At 45.8% G+C, this 21,658-nt stretch overlaps 1 protein-coding gene across 1 annotated transcript in view; it reads left to right on the forward strand.

The window, feature by feature from the left end:
- The window catches only part of CALN1 (calneuron 1), a 107,967-nt gene that overhangs the window by 27,757 nt on the left and 58,552 nt on the right, over nt 1-21,658 (forward strand). The window contains exon 2 of the mRNA XM_075033335.1: nt 10,794-10,937. Within this exon, the coding sequence (XP_074889436.1) occupies nt 10,794-10,937 (144 nt within the window). The remainder of the gene's footprint in view (nt 1-10,793; nt 10,938-21,658) is intronic.

A 21,658-nucleotide genomic window follows, 5' to 3' on the forward strand; every position in this document is an offset into this window, starting at 1 on the left:
CCTTAAGGTTTTTGTATGACAGCCTGGGAGCCCTGGTCTAAGACAATACCGTATCAGCCAGACAACAGGTTGGTGTTAACAAATGCAGAATAATAGATCATGTCCCATATGCCAGGACATGTGGCTGGATGCTGCCCAGAGATAAAGACCACAGCAATTCCATTCCCTTCCAATAGATCTTAATACAGTATCAGAATAAATTCTGGTGTTATAGATGTACCTTCAGCCAGAGAGAATGAAAATCTCAGATAATGTAACTCCAGGGCAAAATTCAGATTTTTTTTAGTGATTTGCAATGAGTTTTCTGCTATCTGCACAAGGAAATACTTTGGAATTGCTAAAAACAGAGCTGAAGCTATATCAGTTTTGCATATGGGCTGAAAGCATTGCTGTGGCACATTTTGGTGCTTCCTGTCCCTCAACGAGTATGTTCCAATGATGCTTTGCAGTCAGGGTGGGAAAAGCTGTCTCAAATTGCTTTATACTTTGTAAAGCAATAAACTTGGACCAAAAAGCATGGAGGGAGCTGGGGAGCTCGAGCTGATTGTAATTCTTCCGGTGGAAACATTTTCCATCAGAAAAATGCAGATTTGATTACATTCCCTGTTGACAATGGCCCTTTCAACTGAAAATAATAGAAGAGCTTCATTTCAGTAATGCTGAAATATTTGGGGTTGAATTTATGATTTAACTTTTTAAAATATTAAATAACATGGCCATGAAACATTGGGACTTCACTGCGGTGAAGCCTTTTCTGGAAACCATTCCTGAACAGGAATGATAGATTAGCTTTGGTTTTGTTACACTGCAAAGCCACCAAAAGAAAAGCAAACTGAAGGGCAGATTATTTCAGTATTTTCCTCACCTTTCTTTCCGCCGGAGTATTTGAAATTAACCCTTTTGATCCACTGTGGCTTGATCACGGCTGCCATAAGGCTGAGGAAGAGGCAGTGCACAGCCAAGCTGCCCAAAACCCAACCAAGCGCAGGATTGCAATTTACCACCCGGCAGAGCTCACGTTTCGGGCAGTGCCTCTGCCGCATCCCTCCTGCCTGCATCCCTCCATCCAGGGTTGCTCCATCACTGTTCTTTTCCCTTCTCCTGCAATGAGCTCTCACATCTGTCTGCATTACTGAGAGCTTGCAACTTTTGGTTTTATCTGGTCGTCAAAGCAGTCTTCCTTATCTGATGGCAATTCTGAGTCTGTTTGGGTAACTAAGGGAATTTCCAGTGTAATTAATAGGTGTCAGTGGAGGTGGTGGAGCATTGGTGCTGCAGGGTTCAGGTAATGAGGAGCAGGGGATACAGCCTGGCTCTTCTGTAAGGCTGTGACTGGTTTCTCAGGGATTTGTGGACATATGAAGATCACTTTGAGGTGAAAGTGCTCAGCGGAATTCGGAGACTATAGTGATTGTCAGTCAGAGAAGATAAAGAGATACCCATTTTTACTGTGCAACTGGAAGGGAAAATAAGGGGGGAAAACTGGCCCAAAGCAAGGGAAAAAATAAGAATTTAATTCACTGCATTAGAACTTGAGTTTCTGTGCATAAATAGCAGAAATTACAGTTTATCTCTGGCACTCGGACCAAGACAGCATTTCTGGTGTTATTGAGTGCTTCCCAGAAAGTTTCATTTCAAAATAGAGCTAGCTCTGTATTTTTCCTCCTTTTGAGCCAGGATTGTTGTTTGTAGGATGAAGCTTATATTTCTGAGCCTCAAAATGTTGAAGAGGGAGAACTGGAGAGGGTGCATTAAAATCAGATTTGTTTTGCCGAGCTCCTGTTCACACGATATGCTCTCAGTGAAGCAATTTATGTGTTATAATCACTTTGGCTTTTAAGGAGAAAAACTGTCTTTTTCTGGGATGAGGTAGATCCTGGAACTTGGGGAACAGAAAATGCACGCAAACAGACAAATTTGAACTGAAGAGCATTAAATAATAGATATAGTGTGGTCCTTCCAAGGGACAGTCTCTTACCTTGGGTGGTGATACCAGAGAAATAAGTAGTGGGAATAAATCCCAGGGCCAGGTGATAAATCTGCTGAGTGGGAAGGGACTAGGGGGAAGCTGAAGGCGCTCCTCCTGTCCCACCTGGAGGAGTCGGTGGAAAAGCAATGAGCAATATCTCACCATGGACTTAGAGGCGTGTGGGCTCATCTCCTAAGTCCTGAGCAGCTGCTGCCAGGGACCAAGATGCTTCTCTGGCTCTTAGTATAACGATAGTAAGAACATATTAAGTTGGGTTTAATGTGCCACTGGGTAGCCATGTGGAAGTTAATTAAAGGCAGAGGGACTGGGAAAGCAATCGAACTCCAGTAAAACTTGCCACAGGTACTGCCTGTCCTGACTCGATGGTCATTTTGCGATGGGAAGAAGGATGCCAACTTATCATCTTTGTCAGAGCCAACTCTCTGGGTGTTTGAGACACTCGAAACAAATGGGTCTCCACATAGCTGTTTCGAGGACATTATTCTAAATGGCAGGTACCTACATTTGAATATTGGGCAGTAAATTTCCAACAGAGAGTGCTCAAAGTCTAATTAAGCCACCTTTGCAAAGTCTGGGGAAAGAGCTACAAATGATGGGAGAGGTTGTATTTCCTACACAGTTATTGCCAGGCAAGACTGCAGGCTGAAACTCTCATTTTGGTAAGAAATGTATGAAGACTGTTCTAGCAGTAAATCAGTACAGGATGCAAATTATATGTATTAAAAAACAAAAAAGATAGGCAGCCATTATCTCTTCAACATTAATGTGAGTTGTCCCCAAGCAATCTTGAATCAAATCACTCTCGTTCTCTGAGATGCTCCAGGGTAAGGTCCTAAGCTCATTACCCATTTATATCCAGCAAATGTTTCACTTCTGATGATGAATTGAATATTGATGTCAATAAACTAAATCAGCAGCTCCCAGATATTATAGGTTTATGTCTAGGCAGCATAAAAAAATCTGAAGTTAAACAATTCTCTACGTGGCTCAGCTGTTCCCAGGAGAATAGGTACTGTGCAGAGGTTCTCTGAAGTGGTTTAGTGTCATGGGAGGGAAAATGTTTTGTGCCTGCTGTATGTAAAGGATGAGGGAAGGATAAAGATTGTTTCCTAATAAAAAGAACTAGTGAAAGAGGACATGGAGGTTTCTTTGGAAAACAGTGGAAATCTATTCTCTCCTTATTCACCTTTTTAGTAGCAGGTTCTTAAGTTGTAAACAAAAGTTGTAGCATGCATCTTAAATTTATCTGCTTTCATGGCGGTGATCATCTTTCATTGTTAGTTGTTTTTCTCTTTCTTTTTCTCTTTCTCTTTTTTCTTTCTCTTTCTTTTTCTCTTTCTCTTTGTTTCTTTCTCCTTTTCCTTTTCCTTTTCCTTTTTTTTTTCTTTTTCTTGTCTGTCAAGAATGAGTAATGAATTTTTACCCTACCTTGAACATCCTGGGTTACGCTACTTCCAGAAAGCCTCATAAAATGCCAGAGTCTGACTGCCCACCTTAGTAACAGTCCCATGACGAAGAACAGAGCTGGAGAGGCCCATAAGCTCAGCCAGCACATGGTCCAAGCAATGGCAGAAGTGGCTTCCAGCAACAGTGTGCAGTGGCTGAGCTGCACCTGCCGGGAGATAAACAAGGTGTGGGCCTCTGGGGCTGTTTGCATGGTATTTTTCAGCAGCAAAATAGTCCATGACAGGAGAAGAACAAAAGAAGCACAAGAGGAGAATGTGCAGGTCTTGTAGAACTCTCTGGATTTACCTATATTGTCCCAATCTGTGTGTTTGGAGGTACACAGCCCTCTGCTTTCTCTTAGATGGAGGGGTTTGTGTGTGGAACGACTCAAAAGAAAGGTATCTCCTGATGGTTGCATTGAATACCCCACCCAATGTGCCTGCAGGCACACCAGGTCCCATGGGTTGTGTCAGGAGACCAAACTGCCCCTCTGGAACTGGCATGAGGTGCAGTGCTGGCTCCACTTCCATCTCCTGCAGAATGACAGTGATATGCAGTGGAATCTTGCATAAAATGCTGAGACCTTTAAAAAGATGCTTTCCATCCAATGAACAGAAATGAGACATTTGCTTATGCAGCCAACACCCATCCTAATGCTGCTATTTATAATGACTTGTTTGATTGTGGATGCTCAAAAAAAGACTCATGTTATAAACCGTTTGGTTGAGAGAGTGGAACCACAGAGCCAAGGATGCAGCAATATATCAGGAGGACCAGAGATCTGAGCAAAGTTTTCAAACAGGGATTGGCAGATGACGAACCTCAGTATGTGATCCCTCATGTAAGAATTAACATGAAATCACCTTGGTTTTATGCTGACTGCTGCAGTATGCCCTGAGACACTTGGAGTAAAAATTTTCTTAGCATGCTGAGGAACAGGGACATGAGCTGGAAGATGTCCCTGAAGCCAGTTCCTACTGCTAGAGGTGACTTGGTCACAGAAACCAAAGCTGCCCAGAATGGGTGAAGCCCCATTTTGAAATGCTGCTGTTACTGCTCACCTCTGAAACTTTCTTCTAATTGTCAGGTTAAATTTGCTCATATTCATTTGTTCTTAGACCAATATTGCTCTTCACCTGAAATAACTTTTCTCTGTCCCTGGGATGTCCCCTCCACCTTCCTGCCCTTCTCAGTGCATCACAGATGGAAATCAAAGCACCTCTGTGAGCCAAGCTCTGCTCTTCTCTCACCTGGCAGCCTCGCCGTTTGCATCCTCTCCAACCTCCTCCTTGCTTCTTTCATTCTGAATTCATCCCTCACCACTCAGGACCAGCCTATACCTTTCTCAGGCACCAGAAACTTGATTGTTCTGTATTATTTAATGGTGGGGGCCACAGCACAGCATCTCCAGCCCCATGCATCCTTCCATTGGCGTTGGGAGGAGCTGAAGGGGAGCCCTGCTTGTCTCCTGGATGAAATTCTGACCACAGTGGGGAAATTTATAGGGAAGAGTAGAAGTCGCTATTTTGCCAAATTCTTCTGACAGCTGGCTTTCAGCACCACCCTTCCCCACTGGCTCCATGCGATGCCACAGGGCTTGTGCAATGACACGCTGCTCAGCGTGTGCCGCCTGCAGAAGGGACACAGCCACATTTTCGGAGCAGCCTTGTGCGAAGGAGTTTGAGTGGTGCTGTCCATGCTAGCCTGCCCTCACAGTAAATATCCTCAGGTATTCCCAATCCAGCCACTGTTGCTTGCACTAGAAGCTTCTATTTAAAGGAGTATCTAGTAGCAGCAGATAGTCTCTATGTTGTGCATTTAAATGGTAATGGGGTGTTCCTGCAGGTTACTTGGCAAGTGTTAAATGTGTTTGGGAACATAACCATAGGAAATGTCATTTCCACAAATCATTTTTTCCTGCAGAAAGGAAAAAAAAGAATCTGCCAAATTATGTATGAAAAAGTCCCTCTAAGGAAAAACAAGATGAGACACTTAGCTTTGAGGCAGACCTTTCTGAGCTGAGATACTTTGTGAAGTTGACTAGCAGTGGTTTGCTTTGCCCATTCGGCTTAACTGTGTCTATCTGAGCTACCATAGCACCGAGGCCACTATTAAACCCGGGCGTTTGTGCCCCATTTCCAGCTGCAGCCTTGGTCCTTGCATGTTTTTGGTGATTCTGACAGGACTTGGTGCCTGAGCCTTGGCAAAACGCTGCAGCCGTTCAGGTAGATGCAACTCCAGGTTGCAGCAAAAGTTATGATCTGGGGATGCTGAACTGTTTTGCTGAGATTGAGAATAACCAAGTGAAATATTTTGACACTTTCAATTGGAATATGGGGGGGGGCGGCGTTTCCATTAGATGAAAAAGGTAGTTATTTTGACACTTAGTTGCAATTTGCAGCAAAAAAACAAGCGTAAGAATAGCAGATGGAGGGATGGAAATTTCCATTTTTTTAAACAGACATAGTAGTTACGAGACTCACTTAACAGTTCACTCAAGGACATGCTATTTGCAGCTTTTAGATCATTCAGTTTGTACTTTGGTGCCCAAACCTGTAATTAAGTGAATGAGATGACTTGCAAGATTTCGGGTGGTGATATTTCTTCTCTTATCATACTAATGAAAAGAACCATATAGGACTCCGATCGTAATTACTGTGCACTTGGGGTGTGGTAGTTACAGTGTAATTACAAAATTTTCATGATGATATTTATACCCAGTGAGATAACCTGAAACCATCTGCAGCACCCGAGGGTAGCTAGTGGACACTGACGGCTCAGGCTGAATTTATTTCCCGGAGAATCATGATTCATTCTCATTCAGGAAGCAAAATAAAAATAATGATGGTTGCCTCTAGTTACCAGTCAGAGGGAAATCATCTGTAAATAAACCTGCTACTGAACATGGAGCAGGGATGAGCCGGGGAAGAGAGCGCAAGGTCAGGCTCCTGCTTGCCCAGGGCGGCCAGGAGTGCAGAGAGGTTTTGCAGGGAAGGGCTGGAGCGGATGCGATGTGAGCAGGTGGGTGAGGACGTCTTTTCGGGATGCAGATGGAGAGAATTAATGACTTGCTAGGCTGGGTGTCAGGTCCGACTCTGACAGCAGGCTTGTTTGTGCCCTTCAGAAAGGTAATGAAAAAAAATTCTTTCCCCGATTCTTCCTTTCTTTCTTTCTTCCCAGAGGAGGGGGGAGGGTGGTAATTGGATGGTTATGTGCTCCGTAATAGGGAAGCTGGAAGGTGGAGCTGTTAATGTGTAGAAAGAGGGAGAATGAATTAAAAGCAACCCCCCCACCCCCATACACAGCTTTTAAATGCTGAAATAACTCTGAGAAGGGAGTGCTGTGCTCTCAACTCCCATGGAAAATAAATCCTCACCTGGGGAAGAACATCAGGCTAAACTTCCCTGAGAAATGTGCCTTCAAACCCAGCTCCCTATACCTGCCTTGGCCCAGCTGACTCTCAGGCGAGGGCCCTTCTGCTCCAAAATCTTGGCTGATTCGCATAGCGCTCTTTCCTCCTTGCTGGACTTTTTGTCCCGGGAATTCTTTCCAGCCTTGTATCATTTGGGAACTTAATTAATGTTGTGACCACTCCCTCTTTGAGATCATTAACAAAGATGTTAGTTAGGGTCAGGCCAGATGCTGATCCCTTCTCTCCCCTTGTTCACTTGAACGATATTCAGTGTTAAGCATCGTGTATGGCCCATCTGACAAAGTCTTTCTCTGCAGTAGCACTGCTTGCTAGTGCTGTTTGAATTAATTGGGGGACTGAGATCCTTTAGTGCTGCTAATAGTCACTGGCTGTCCGGTGAGCACTTTTATGTTGAAATCACCTTGTATAGAGGAGCCGTATTGCTGTTCCCAGGGGCTGGAGAAACTGAGCTGTGGAGAAGAGCAGTCAGGTCCTAACCTGGGCTCCTTGAAAAGTGACGTTTCCTGAGGCTCAGGCCAGTGCTATCACCAGCAAAATGGGCTACTTTCTGTTCTCTAAATCTTTCTATGTTTTCTCTTTTTTTTACCTTTCATTGTCTAATATAGTTCTGTGTCAACTGCCTAGATTCTGGAGTAAAAGAAGATACTATATAGTGGAAAGGGGAATACATATTAGTATTGCTAACACCCCAGGGGAGGTGTAATCCAAGTGTATGTGCTTGGTTGGATGTGGAGGCTCTGCTGCCATCCAGGCTGGGCAAGGAGAAAAGCAGCTGCTGGGACAGCACGGCTTTAATACCTGCACCCTGTTATCTTGACTGTTCCTTTTAAAGACAAAACAGGGCTCTGCTTTTCTTGATCAGGGTAAAGCATCCCTATGCAGAGTAGCTTCCAGCAGAAATGGAAGAGGTCTCAAAGTTTCTCCCAAGCCCCAGCAATGTCTTTCTTGAGAGACTTACTCCATGGACCACATCCACTCCCAGTTCTGAGCCAGGAGCATCAGTTGCCATGGCGACTTCTTTGGGAAAGTCATATGGGGAAAGTGCTGATGTATTTTTAGCTGTGGGTAATGAAATTTAACAGCTGGAAATAAAGGTGAGGGCTAGCCAGGGTGCCACAGGTTCATGGACTGCTGTTTGGGACCAGGTCCTGGGCAGCGCTGGTGGGGATTGCTGGTGGGGCTGTGTTTGGGACAGATGCTCAGGCCTGTGGCTCACACTCTGGGTGCTGTGCAGGACAGCACTCACGAGTATGTTGGAGGAGAAAGAATCACCGTAAAGAAAAGCTGATAAGGAGGTGGCGTTACATGTAAAGATAAAGAGGAGGCACTGACGGAGGTCACAGCTGCTTCGTGTACAGTGTGTTCAGCCTATAAATAGCTCTTCAAATATACTTCTGCACAAGTGGTATTTATAGAGTGATGAGTAAAAAAAGCTCCATTTGGGGTCAGGAGTTGATAGGTGAAGGATGTTTGAGGCTTGGTCAAAAGTTCAGGTTTCTGAGGGATATGGAACAGAGCTGGACCCCAAATGTGTGGGGTTTTCTCCTCTGATTGAGTTGAGTTCTCCTCTGCTCATAGGTTGCAGTGCTATTAAACGTGCCTTCTAAAATCAGTGCATCTGGAGAGGATACTCACTAGATGTTGGCATTCAGATATCCTGCAGCAGAGCCCCTGTACAGATGTAATTTATTCATGTAATTTGGATCAGTCTAACTCACGTGTAAACTTTTCTGAAGGTAGACTCATATTTTATTTTCTAAAATACTTTCTCAGCTCCCTGCAATATTTTTAGTTCTTTCGTCTTCAGCTGTCAAAAGTTTATTTTAAAATTAATTTATTTCGATGTAATATTTACTGCACTTTAGCTTTCAGCACAGCATATGAAAATAGATTTCACTACAGCTGGCAGTGTCTAATGGGATTCGTTCCTACTCCAAAGGCTCTTTGCATTATGTACCAATACTTCCAACCGAGCTTGCTTTGAACAGCCTCACCATCTTTTCGTATCCCCGAGCTTACCCCAGCTTGGGCTGGCAGGGAGACAAGGTGAAGCATTTAAGTTTAGAGAAGCCACAGCTGATGCGTACCTGAACCTAAAATGTAGATATTATAGATCTGGCCCAATATTCATTGGAATTAATAGGATCTTCCCTTTTTGCATCAGTGGGCTCTTTGGCTGGATTAAAAATTGATCGTATTCCATTATGATAACCACAGTTGCAATGAAGATTAAGCAGTGGGTCACAGAGGTGCCCTGGCCCTGGCACACCACCAGGGTATTACACACGGTGGAAAGCAGCACACGGGAATTGGTGCAGACTTTGCTAACGCACCGGTGTTGTCAAGGGAGGTGGTGAACTTTGATGTGAGGTGATTTAGAAGCAGCCTTTGAATTGTAAAGCTTTAAATAACCTGTTAGCACAGACGTCACTGAAACCATTTCCTGGTGGGTTATGACGCTCCCAGCTTTTTCTTGGGAGGAGTGAGGGCCACCCGTTACCTTTCATGTGGCCCCGCTGCAGGGCTGGTGCCTCCCTTACACCTGAGGAGCAGAGGGCAGAGGGAGGTGACATGCTGGCACTCCATGGCAGGACCGAGAATATTTTCTTCTCTGAGGCTTAATGCCTGGACTACCCAGAGCTGGCCAAACTTTTTCCATCCAATCTGTTTCCTGATAGAGAATGGAGTATTTTTTAATTAGTTTTCTTTTCCCCCAAAAAAGCCTGCTGAGTTTTCTCTCCCACTTCTCCAATGAAATGCTTTCACGTGAAGATTAAACTCCTGCGAGCAAAGTTGCAGCAGGCCCCAGCGTGCTGGTTTTTCATATATCCTCATTCCTCCCTCTCCACAGCATGGTGCAAAGACTGTATAACCAGAACTAAGAAATCACCACCTCTTTCTCTCCCCGTCTCCAACTAAACGCTTTCAAGTAAACAGGCTCCCAGCTGGCTGAAATGTTAAAATTTCTGTTTGGCATGCGCAACAGTCAGATCTGAGGAGCTTGGTGGTGGGGCTTCGAGTTGAGGGGTCTGTGAGGAGTGGGAAACGCGCAGAGCTGTCGAGGTAGCAGGTGTGCGGGGGTCCTTCGGTGTGCTGCTCGAGTGGAGAGCGGCTGTTAAAAGCTGGAGGGGGATGTGCCAGAATTAAAAAGCAAAACAAAGTCAGATGTCAGAAGCTGAGCCAGGCTGGGGAAGAATGATGGAAGTGATTCCTTTGATGCCATCAGCATTTTTATTGATCTGAGGCTGTTTATTGCTGTAAAACAGTCATACATTAGAGAAAAGCTGTGAAGAGGAGTGAGAAATGGAAATTGCCCGGGTATGGTTTAAAAGATGTACATCCGCATTTATCAGACAAAGGAGAACCTGTGCATCCAGGCTTTGGCTGCAGAGCTCCATACCCTGCAGAGGAGGCAGTTTTGTTGGAAAAAATTAGAGCTTGGTCTGCCCATGTGACATAAAGTAAATCTGCTTCGCAGACTTGCTGAGGGGCTTGGAGAAGGGCTGCTGGAGAAGGCCCTGGAGCTGGGGTTTGCCGTGCAGCTGTATGCAGGGAAACTTTACTGTAGATCAGGATGGTTCACCCACAGCAGTCCAGAGCAGATGCTGCAGAAAGAAATGGAGTTCAATGTGTAATGAATAAATAATTTTGCAATGATATTTAGCGCAGAAAATAGGCAGCGTGAGTGTGGATGCTGTTGTATTTATCTGCCTGCATACAGAGGCATGCATGCATGACTGCATACACATAGGTGTGTATGTGTGTATGAACATATCATGATTACACTGACTTGAAATGATCAAATATGCGTCATTAACATTAGAAAAGGCAATATATGCTGCTTCTGTGTCCCATGTGTGCAGATGCATTGACCAGGGAGTCCTCCACCATAACAACTCCCCTCTTCTTCCTTCTCCCTTACAGAAATCCGTGAAGCTTTCCGGGTGCTGGACAGGGATGGGAATGGCTTTATATCCAAGCAGGAGCTGGGCATGGCAATGCGCTCCTTGGGATACATGCCCAGTGAGGTGGAGCTGGCGATTATCATGCAACGCCTTGACATGGATGGTAAGTCCTCGCTGTTGGTTCTTCTCTGTTACTGGCGGAGGGGGCCTTTCCCAGTGCATTGCAGCCCACGGTTTTGGCTCAAATAATTTACAGTCACCAAGGAAGGTCTGGAGAGGAAGCTGTGAAACTTTGCCTTTCACCACAGCAAGGAACAGTCAGATGACTGTGAGCTATCAACCTCCCGTAGATAAACCTGCCTCTCGGGCAACCCACGCAAGGGAGATGGAGCATCTTTTATTTCACCAGCTGATACAGCTGGGTGAAGACAGGCCAGCTCTTGCAACCTTTCTCTTTGCATTCCTGGGCAGCATCTGGCCCAGTGACGCTTACTGGGACATGACCTGAACGCCCAACCAAGCAGAGCTGCCTGGTCCTGTGGCCTCACCGCTCCTTGCAAGTAAAAGATGCTGTGGATGGGAGCTGTGCTGTGTTGTAATGAAGCGTTGATGGTTTTTGAAGGAGAAGTTTAGAAGGGTGGAATAATTCTGAGCAAACTCCTGCTGTGAGAGCTCGTCGAACGATTACGAAGAGGTAATAAAAGAAACAGAACCCACCATTAACAGGAAGAGAGAAATGCAGGATCAGGATGCTGGAGCCAGGGGGGACTTCTTAACTGCTGCAAAGCTACAATCAGAGCTGATCACAATGAGCGGACTGTCTTTAAAATGTCCTTGGTCAGAGCAGGAAGGGAGACTTTTCCTGATGCCTGAAATGTGCAGGGAAGCTGGGGTGCGGATCCGACCTTCTTCCACCCTTCTGCAGGAGGCTGCAGCAGGGTGGAAACAGCATGCAAAGTTAGATGAAATCATGCCAAACCAGAGTTCTGGATGCAGCCCTGGTCTGAAGGGGGATGCTTGGCAAGTCGATGTGATGCCAGCATCCCTGGGGAGACTGCTGAGAACAGAGACCATGGGAGATGGTGGCAGCAGGAGTGAAGGTCTCCTGCCTCCCTAGGGATATCAGAGTTGAATACCCCCATGAGATGCACGGTACAACTATTTTCATCAGGCCAGGGGAAGTGGGGAAGAGGCTGTCAGCCTGCTCAAGAGTGTTCAGCATCCCCCCTAGACAGGGAGACAAAGTAATGCAAAACCTGGTGGATAGAGAAGATCATTGTTGAAATGATCTCATTCCTAAAAGAAAAGAAAAAAAAAAAAATCCATCACATATAAAAGCATTTTCTCTAAAAATTATTGTTTGCACCTTGTTATGTTCTGCTGGCCTTTCCTAGCAGACAAGGTGATTTCTCTTTAGGTTTTGCAAAGGCCAGACTCAGCATGGTGCCAATTCATGGGGTCTTTTACCGAAACTCTGCTCTTTTTTGGAAAGAGTGCTGTGGACTTGGCTTCCAGTTTTGATTCATCTCCAGTTATTCCCTGACTCTCGGTCTCACAGGCTTGAGACTTTGGCACTCCTTCCCATACACTCCTAGTGTGCAGGGACCTGTAATCAGAGAGGTGGAGTTAAAATGTAGAATAATGGGCTGCAGATGGAAGGTGCTAAATTCCTGTTTGAGACTTTTCAGAAAGCTTGATGTGTTTTCTGCAGAGATGGGAGGTGATCCTCCATCTCTTCCAGCTCAACAGTTCCCACAGCTCGAAAGATACAGTCTGGTTGTGCTGGGTGTTTTTATTGTTCTTATGTCTCAGTTGCCTGTTGGTGCAGTATTTTGAGCAGAGGGTTTTGGGGCTGGACAGAAGTCTGTGCTATGTGAAGGTCAAATGGGCCATACCTTAAAAAAAGACAGGGTAATGGGAAATTCCTTAGGCATTGAGCAAATAGGGGAATATTATGTGAAAGATTTGCCTTGCCTGCAAATTGAATTAATGCTATATGGCTTGAATTAATATTGAATGGCTTATGGCTACTTTTTCTCCATAGGATTGTCTTAATTCTTTTCTGGGATTTAACTTGAAATATGTAGTGAGGACCAGTAATAGCTTCCTCCTTCCTCTCCCACTGTGCATGAGCATCATTCGGTAGCAGGGCTTGAACCCAGTGAGCTCCCGTGGATGTCAGTCGTGCCCTGCACTCCCAGGGACAGCCTTACCCTCCTTCCCATATACTCCTGTTGAGGGTTGCTGAATTTTTCCAAGGCTTTGGCCTAACATCAGGTGGGTGGAAAGCTCAGCTGGATGAACGGTCACATTCAAGAATGAGTCCCCTGTGGTCAGGAAAGCCAGGGGGGAAGCAGTAATCCTCCTGCGCATCTCCCGGCACCTGACATGAATTACGATGTGATGGCAGGTAGCGTAGCCAGACGTCCATTTCTCCACGCAAGGCTGCTGCCAGTGTCTGCTAATAATGAGGTAATACAATTGGCAGTGGTTTTATATTTAATCTGAACCAGCCTGAACAGACCTAGTGCAAACATACGGTTTTCATCAGAAATTACCTTGGGAGTGCATTCGCATTGCAGGATGGCAGAGTGGCTGTATCTGCCATGGCTTATTTAACTGATGGGCTTCAAATAATGAGCAACTGGAGCTGGTCTGAATTTGTTCTTCATTGCAAACCCTGTTTTCTGTAGGGATATGGAGGGAGGCTCAGCCCTTTCTAGGTCAGGCTGAGGAGACATTCGCACTGTGGGAGCAGGATTGCTAGGTTGGACAAAACATGTTTTAAGAGGAGCGTATTCAAAGTGTGCTGGAGTGGTTTTGTGGCTAAGCATAAACTGATATGACAAGAGCATTTCACACCTGTATGTCACCTTCTGCCACAAAGGATCTCACCGAGCTCAGTGAATAACGCAGGGATCAACTCCAGAGACGCTCAAGGACAGTTGCTTCTGGGACTGTAGCGTGCAGCTGTTCAGTAACACACACTGAGCCTCCAAATCAGAGCAAAAATGAAGGTGCATTTCATAATTCATTGCATTTGAAGGAAAAATGTAGTTAGTTAGAAAATGCTGCTTGAACTTAAGTGAAAATGGCAATTGCACAGATTGGATTTTGCCCAAGAACTCTTCACAAGTGTCGTATCGCTTTTAATGCCTCCATGGCTCTTGAGTGCTACCATCAGTCTTCCTTCACAGGTGACATGCCAGCAGCCCTGGCATTGACAGAGTGGAAATGAGTGCAATGAGTGGGTTTGCCTGCAGAGAATTTCATGGGGTGATGCTGAGTATGCTCAAGAGCTTCCAAATGTTCTCCAGGGCTCAGAGCAGCAGGAGGGGACTCCTGCCTGTCGGGATCGTAAGGATGCAGATTGTCCTATGCCATGAAGCCCATGGCACACAGAGAGGCTTGGGTTACTTATCTGCTGGGGTTTGGTGCCATGGCACAGCAATGCTGCTGCAGGGCTGGGGAAGAGAGAGAGGAGTTTAGCCAAGAAACAGTAAGATAGGACCGCAGGATGGCTTGGGGCTGGCAAACGGAGCAAGATATTTTTTCCTGCATACAGGCAAATGCAAACTCACAGCAAATCCTATGTTGAGAAGCATCAAAAACCACCTTCCCACCCCAGAAATGGCTGTTATATTTCCAAGAGGCTGACTGCATAGTTGCCCATTGACTTGGCTTTTTTTACCCCAACAGCTGAGGCAAGTTTGGGCTGCGGGGGCGGGAGATGTTTTGTTCACGTGCTGGGGCAGGGGGTGAGTAGTGGGAACTGGTGGTGGCAGGTGGGAAGCCCTTAGCCTTGGCCATGCCTTGTCCTGAGGATGCGCCACAGCTCTGCAAAGGACCATGCTCCCAGCTACATCTGACCCCTTAGCACGGCTTTGCTGAATGCGCTTATTTCTAGTGAATATCTAAGTCTTGCCAGTCCTCACTGAAAGAAGGCAAGCATCAGAGGCTGGAGTATCCACTGCATTCCCTACAGATGCCTTCTCCACGTTTTCTTCCAAGTTGCTTTGCTGTTCTGCAAGGTGTGCTTTACCCAGGTGAAGAGGAATGCAGCCGCTACAGAGGGAAATATTATAGTTGGCATAAAAAACTGAATTAGGGAGAAAAATGAGAATCTACTTGGAATATTTCAAGATCTCAAGAGAAATCATATAAAACATCAGAAACACCCTTTTATGAACTACTGGAAGATGCTATGGCATTTCTGTGATGGGGGAGATGAAAGTACCAAAATAGAACAGAGGGAAAAGGGATTTTCTGTGCAAAAATGCCTCTTTTTGGGATGGGAGGTGAGGAATGGTGGTTCCGTCACAGCCAGAGCACAAGATTCACATTAGGCCAAAGCTTTGCTTACATCTTGATAGAAGTGGTGTGTGACTGTATGCCAGCAGAAGGTTGTTCAATATAGCTGGGCATCTATCCAGTGTGCTGTGCCTTATAGGGACATATTGTTTGCTTTTGGTCTGGAAATAGAGGTCAAATGTTACCTTAGTTTATACCCTTGACTTGCTTTATCCTTAGACATAATTAGGTATTGCATGAACGTAAACATTGCAGACTATGAGAGGTGCATACATTTCTGTCTGCAATCTGGAGAATGACCTGAAATGTTCTGCCAGTATGTGGAAAGTAAAATATTTTATATATTTATGTGCTGGAAAAGAAATTATTTGTAAATTCTTCCAATTGGCAGTAATGCTAATAAAAACGCAGAGAAATGGCACATTAAATGTGTTGCCTTATCTGGGATGCCTACTCTTTAAGCAGACTTTTGCAATAAAATAGATGAATGTGTGACTTAAGTGTCAAACCGTTTCATTGCAACATAAGACACTTTTATCTGAGGAATAAAATAAGCACTCAGTGTACTAATTAGAGGAGCAGCTGGTTTTCAGTACCCTGGAAAAATACCTTCAGGCTAACATGAGAGGGGGAAAAAAACCCAAGTGTGTCAAATTGTTTATTATAGTACAAATAGGAAATACTTTGATCAAGCAAAAGATGAGCTGATTTCATCAGTGTACAAGCAAGCTACCTGTTACCTTTTATCACATTATGTAATGCATCAGCAGTAGTAGCTATGACATCCTTATAAGCAATAAAAAACAGGGGAAAGAAATCCCAATTTAAAATTCTGCATATTCCCAAGCTGCTTTGCAGTGGCTCTTTGTGGAGCAGGGAATTGAAGAGGGGGAAAAAAAACAGTAAGCTATTCACTGTGACCGTGGCAAAAAAATTTTGAAGATATGCAGCTCTCCCAGGTGGCACTTCTGAGGTTCATCCAGCTTCAGGCAGCCCCACGGTTGCAATGGGCTTCTGCAATTTATTGTCTTCTTATGCCTTGCATGCAGAAGTTGCGGTGCTCAGGTGCTGCTCCATACAGTGAGGCATACACACACTTGCTGTGATCCCCTTTGGAAAGGGAATAAATGACAGTGACATAACTGCATGGCATCAAGGGATGGTGTCAGTACACTGCCTCCCTGAAAGTCAGTTCTCCAAGCTGTCGTATTCTGTTGGATCAGGGTTTGTATATAGATGTTGCTTTGGTTTGCTTGCACTTGCTTCTCTGCACGAGAGAAGGGACAGCAAATTTGGGTGCTCCACTGGCTGGAGCATGTATGCTGTGTCACAGGGATGGGAATGACCAAAGGACATGGACTGGGACACCTGGAGAGAGAATATATCTCTCTTCTAAAAATTAAGTGTTGAGCTTTCGCCTGTGGCCTGCAGAAGGTGAGTTCCTTGCTCTTAAACCATGGCCAAATGTTTGTTTCTGTCCAGATCAGCTTGCGCTGCCCTTTGTGGGACACTGGTGACATTTGTGAGCTGAAAAGGTTTTATCTTTCTTTTGTCTCTCCCTCCCTTCTTCTTTTCTTTGTTTGGGTTGGGTGTCGCGTATGTCCGTGTCGTTGTCGTCGTCCCCCCCGCCTTTACTGCCATGGATAATTCCTTGTGTTTCAACATTTCAACATGAAACTGTGTAAAATAGCCCAGGCTGCTGGAGGTAGACCAGAAAGTTTCTGTGTTTAAAATGCAGAGTTAATAGGAAAAGTATGGACAGGTTGTTGCAGACTTTAGGTTTGTCCTCTGTGCTCAAAGGCCTCCGATTTTTATATGTGAGAAATGATCTAGCAACGTTTCAGCGTGGTTGTCTTTTAAAGTGTGTTGCTGAGCTGAGAAACTTGGTCCGTGAGATAGATATGATGAGACTTGTCTTTATTTATAGAGGCCACTTTCTTCGTGTCTGCTCTGATTTGTAAAATGGAGATTATCATATTATGTGTTCTCGCTGCAAAGAATGAAGAGTAATTATTGCTGCTGGTGAAGCTAGTCAGATTTGCAGCTCAGTACCGGGAAGAGGTTCATAAGTAATACCAAATTCTGTCTTCGATGCAGTGCCTGGATGGCTGAGTGCAGCCGTGTTGAATAGACAGGACAAGAGGAAACACTGAATTGCAATTCCCCCCCTGAAACCTGTCCACCCTCTGCTTCAGTGGGGCAGAGTCCTCTGCAAAACACAATGTGCAATCTGTGATCTGTCTCATGCAGGCATGCCTCGTAATTTGTTTGCATCCTTGTTTAATTTTATTTATTCCTTAAAATGCAGTATTCCTGGTATTATGATTTTGGTTTCACAGAAGGCATATGCCACAGGGAACATGCATATTCCTCTATTTTAATAAGCCTGTTACTTGCTGGTCGTCTCAAAGTTGTGCCGAACCGTCTGATAGCTGCCACGATGCATGCAGAGCTCTCCTGATATTTCCGGGACCTGGGAAGCAAAAATAATTAAAATCCTGGGTAGTTGGGATGTGATTTTGCTCCTCTAGATCCATTTGACAAGGGGATCAACTGGTTACAACTTGCGAGTTACAAGCATTCCGCAAAGATCTGCAAAATGAGCCGTCTTGGTTTTACGTGCCAGGTGCCTTTGCACAGGGGAGGGGGTCTTGGGGGGACGGGGGGGTTTGCAGTGGCCGTGCTGGAGGCAAGCCACGCTCAGCAGGCTCTGCAGTGCCTTTCCCTGCAGGACGGCTGGTCACCAGGACAGTAATTGGGGCGTCCTGTGGCTTCCCAGGGCTGGCGTGAAGCTGGCACGCTGCTTGGCAGGTGTCTGATGGATTTTTTTTTTTTTTTTTTTTACTGCAGTAAACTCACTGTTTTTGTTGGACTTTTCTTCCAGCCAAGTGCTAACAGCATCCTGCTTGTTTTAGTGCTTGTGGTAGAACGTGGGACACATCACTCCTGGTGCCGCAAAGGCAGAGCCCCCAGTCCTCTTCAATCACTGTCTTGCAGGTCAGCTCCTGGACAGACTCCCCTCGGGCAAACATGGGGAGTTAATAGATCTTTTTTTTAATGGGGAAGCAAACAAGTCCTCTGCAGCTGTTTCCTCTTCCTTGCAAGATGAGCCAACCGGCTGTCAAAATGAGTAACTCTCAAGGTCCTTTTCTCGGTGTCGGATGGATGCGCCCCCGGCTCCAACTTTCTGGGCTCTGTTTGAGCTTTTCAGACCCCATGGAAATTTCCTCCTCCAGGAACACGTGTCTGTACAATTTGCTAATCTTTTATGTGTAGCTGTCATGGAACCAGAGCAGCCAGCTCCATACAGCCGCTCCTGAAACTACAGGACATGGAGGTGCCCTTAAGAGACAGAGGGCTCCAGGGGAGATGTTTCACCCTTTCCCTCAGCTCCAGTGAAGTTTTTCCTCCAAAAAGCCACTAAAGCTGTGGGAAGTGTGGCAGAACTGGTGAACAGTAAAAAAGTGGCTGATGGATATGCCCCCACTGCTCCCAAGGAGCAAAAGAAATGAGAAATGGTATTTTTTACATGTATGCCTCATTAGGGAGTATCAGAGACCCTCTGCAGGTGGCTCTGGGGCAGAAACTACCAAGGGAATGCAAACGGGACTCTTTGGAAATAGGAGATGCTCATTGTCGTCTTTCTCCATCCTGGGGACTGGTTGCATGTCCCGTGCCTGTGGATCACCGCGTAGGCAGCAGAGGTCTGGCACCCAGCTCTGCTGGCAGCCTCCCTTCTGGTAACATTCAGGAAGGTGATGCTCTGTGCTTCCGTTTTCCCACTGCAAAACAGCTGTGTCAGCATTGTAGTGGAGCTTTCTCTCTTCATTTCAGCCAATTTCATGGGTGTCTATAATTAAAACTGTTTTCAAAGTCAAAAGTTTTGTGAAAGACTTTCCCTAGTTCTCGTTGAAGTTATGGATGGAGGCTGTAATTAGGCAGAAAGTCTGTGGGTCGTGCTGGGGAAAGGGTCAGGCTGGTGATCAGGCTGTTCTCCTCTGACCTTAAAATCTCTGAAACCAAAATACTCATCTGGGAAATATCCTGTGGCTGGAGCTTTACTGGGCACATCCTCCGCATCATTTCAAGGCACAGCAGCACCAGCCTTCACCAGACTGTATTATTACTGCACAGGTTACTTTATGCGTGCAAACAATGACACAGACCGGGACAGAGAGTCACTGCAGCTAGCTATTAAGAGAATAAAAATAAACAGGAGTGTTGTGTGCGCCTGGGACCCAAGCTGCAAAAGACTAGCTCATTAACTTAAATATATCACCTAGCTGCACTCTGGAGGTCAAACTCGAGGAAAAAAAAGTGTGAATGCTTATCAGTCTACACACAGCAGATCCTCATCTCAGTTTAAATGTGTGCTTCATTTTAATGCCATGATGAGAAAGTTTTAAGGAGGAGGGAGAACTGGATTATCATGAGACTGGCCTGGGAAAGACTTATTTAGGAAGCTGGCAGGCCAGATTATCCAGGCTCCCAGTTTAAGGCACAAGGCTCTGAAAACCAGGTGTAAGTCTCTGTTCTGCCCTTCAGTATAGGTGATGCAATCCATGCATTGTTTCCCCCCTCTCTTTTTCTTTCCCTCTCCCTGCTCTGTCTTTCTCCAGCCCAATGAATATTTAATTACATCCTCCAAGGGAGCCACGCAAACAGGAGACTTCTGGACAGGCAGCGGCTGACTGAAGGCTGAGGGTCGGGGCTCTCCCATGGGATTGAGGGTGAGATGGGTTCACACTGCTGCTCCTCTGAGCGTTTAATTATTTCTTCAAAACAGAAGAGCTCTAGCAGGAGACTTTGCAAGAGCCCACGTGCAGGCTGCTGCTACCTGGGATGTGGGGATTTGCCATCCCAGCTCAGCCCAATCCCTCTCTCCTCTTCCAGGTCCTGCATGGTTTGGGGGTGGTCTGCTGCACTCTCCCTGCCCGGCACATCCAACCTGGGTAAACCACTCCTGATGGTAGATCCTGTGGGATCAGGACAAAGGTACCAAGAGAAAGGCAGGACCGAGACAGTGTCTTGCAGGGAACAAACATTTGTGGGTATCTGGAAGCACTTAGCACTCAGCTGGTGCTAACGGACTTGTAATGATAAGCAGATCTGATTTGTCTCTGATGATGTGGCCAGCGATGTTCTGAGTCATAGTTTTAGTCATGCGAGGTTCAGCCACATGATTGCTAACCCCCTTCTGACTCTTTGGCATTAATGCTAGGATTAAGAGGAAGCAGTACGGGCTAGAAAAATATTAGGGCATAACTAAGTAAATAAATAAATAAATGAGTTTAGGTGGTTTAAAATGAGGGGTTAAGCTCAGTTCTGGTGTTTTGCTAAGGTCACCCAGACAAGCAGTGACCGTCACTTGGCTGATTGGTAGGAACTCAGCGATGGGGCAGCACCTGGATTGCATCCTGCCCGGAACCCCTCTGGTCCTCACCCACCTTGCCACCTGACGGTCTTCCCCTGCCCCAGCTGAACTGCATCGCTTGCCTCGAGGTTTCTGTGCCTTCCCAGTTTGTAAATCAGTTATTGCAATGTGTGAGACCCTTCCTCAATCAGGGACTTCAGCGTGGCTCAGGTTTATAAACTTCGTCTCTATTTGTAACTGGTGAGAGCAGGGAGAGGAGAATAGTTGCGACCATCACTGGACGGGGAGCCCAGCCTGCTCTATCCTGGCTTTTCACCTGCTTGTGCCCCATCCATCCTTACGAGGTTGTTTTCCTTCAGTGTGATGAGTTCTTGCTGACTTAGTTAATGTGAGCTTGGAGGCAGAAGGTGGGGGGAGGATGTGAACACTGCACACATTATAAATTGGCCCAGGGGGACGGCAAGGGATTGGGGCTGTGTGATTGCCACTGATGTTAGTGTTGGTCGGGGCTTGCTGGATGGCTTGTGGAAAGGAGCAAGGGAAGGTGAAAGCGGCATAGACGGCACACATGCCCCAGCCTGGCGTTTTCCTCCCCTTCTTCCCATCCCTTAAACCCAACTAAAAGTTCGTTTCTGAATAAGCCACACATCACTCGCTCTGAATATCAACTACTTTTGAGTGAGGAACACATATGTAGGCACAGCAAAGCCAAATGTGGGGATGTGTGTGGTATTTGATTTGCCTCCAATGCAGATTCTCACACAGATGCTTGATGTGTGCATCACACATCAGCTTGTAGCCCGCCGTGTATGTGACTATGGCGAGGAGGAGGAGGAGGAAGGCATCTTTTGACTGTACCCAGCACAAATTTCAAGCCGAGTGCTCCCGGGATCTGATGGGTGGCCTGAGCACTTGTATATCCTACAGGCGATGTGGGTATTGGGCATTACCTGGTAATGCCATGGTTTTGGAGAGAACCCCATGCATTTCCACCTTGCAGTCATGCAGAGTTGCCCTGGGTGCATCTTGGAGCCTATGTGTTGTTTTTTATAATATTTCTCTCCTGGCTGTCGAATACTGTAAAAGGAATTTTCAGCCAAAATTGTGAGTTCTCTTTCTTGATATTATGATGCTGCAGTCTTCTGAGATCCTGATGGCAGGAAGGTTTGTTTACTGCAGCTTAAAACAAATGTTAAAGG

This window comes from Buteo buteo, chromosome 7 (assembly GCF_964188355.1).
Source record: "Buteo buteo chromosome 7, bButBut1.hap1.1, whole genome shotgun sequence".
Taxonomy (NCBI): domain Eukaryota; kingdom Metazoa; phylum Chordata; class Aves; order Accipitriformes; family Accipitridae; genus Buteo; species Buteo buteo.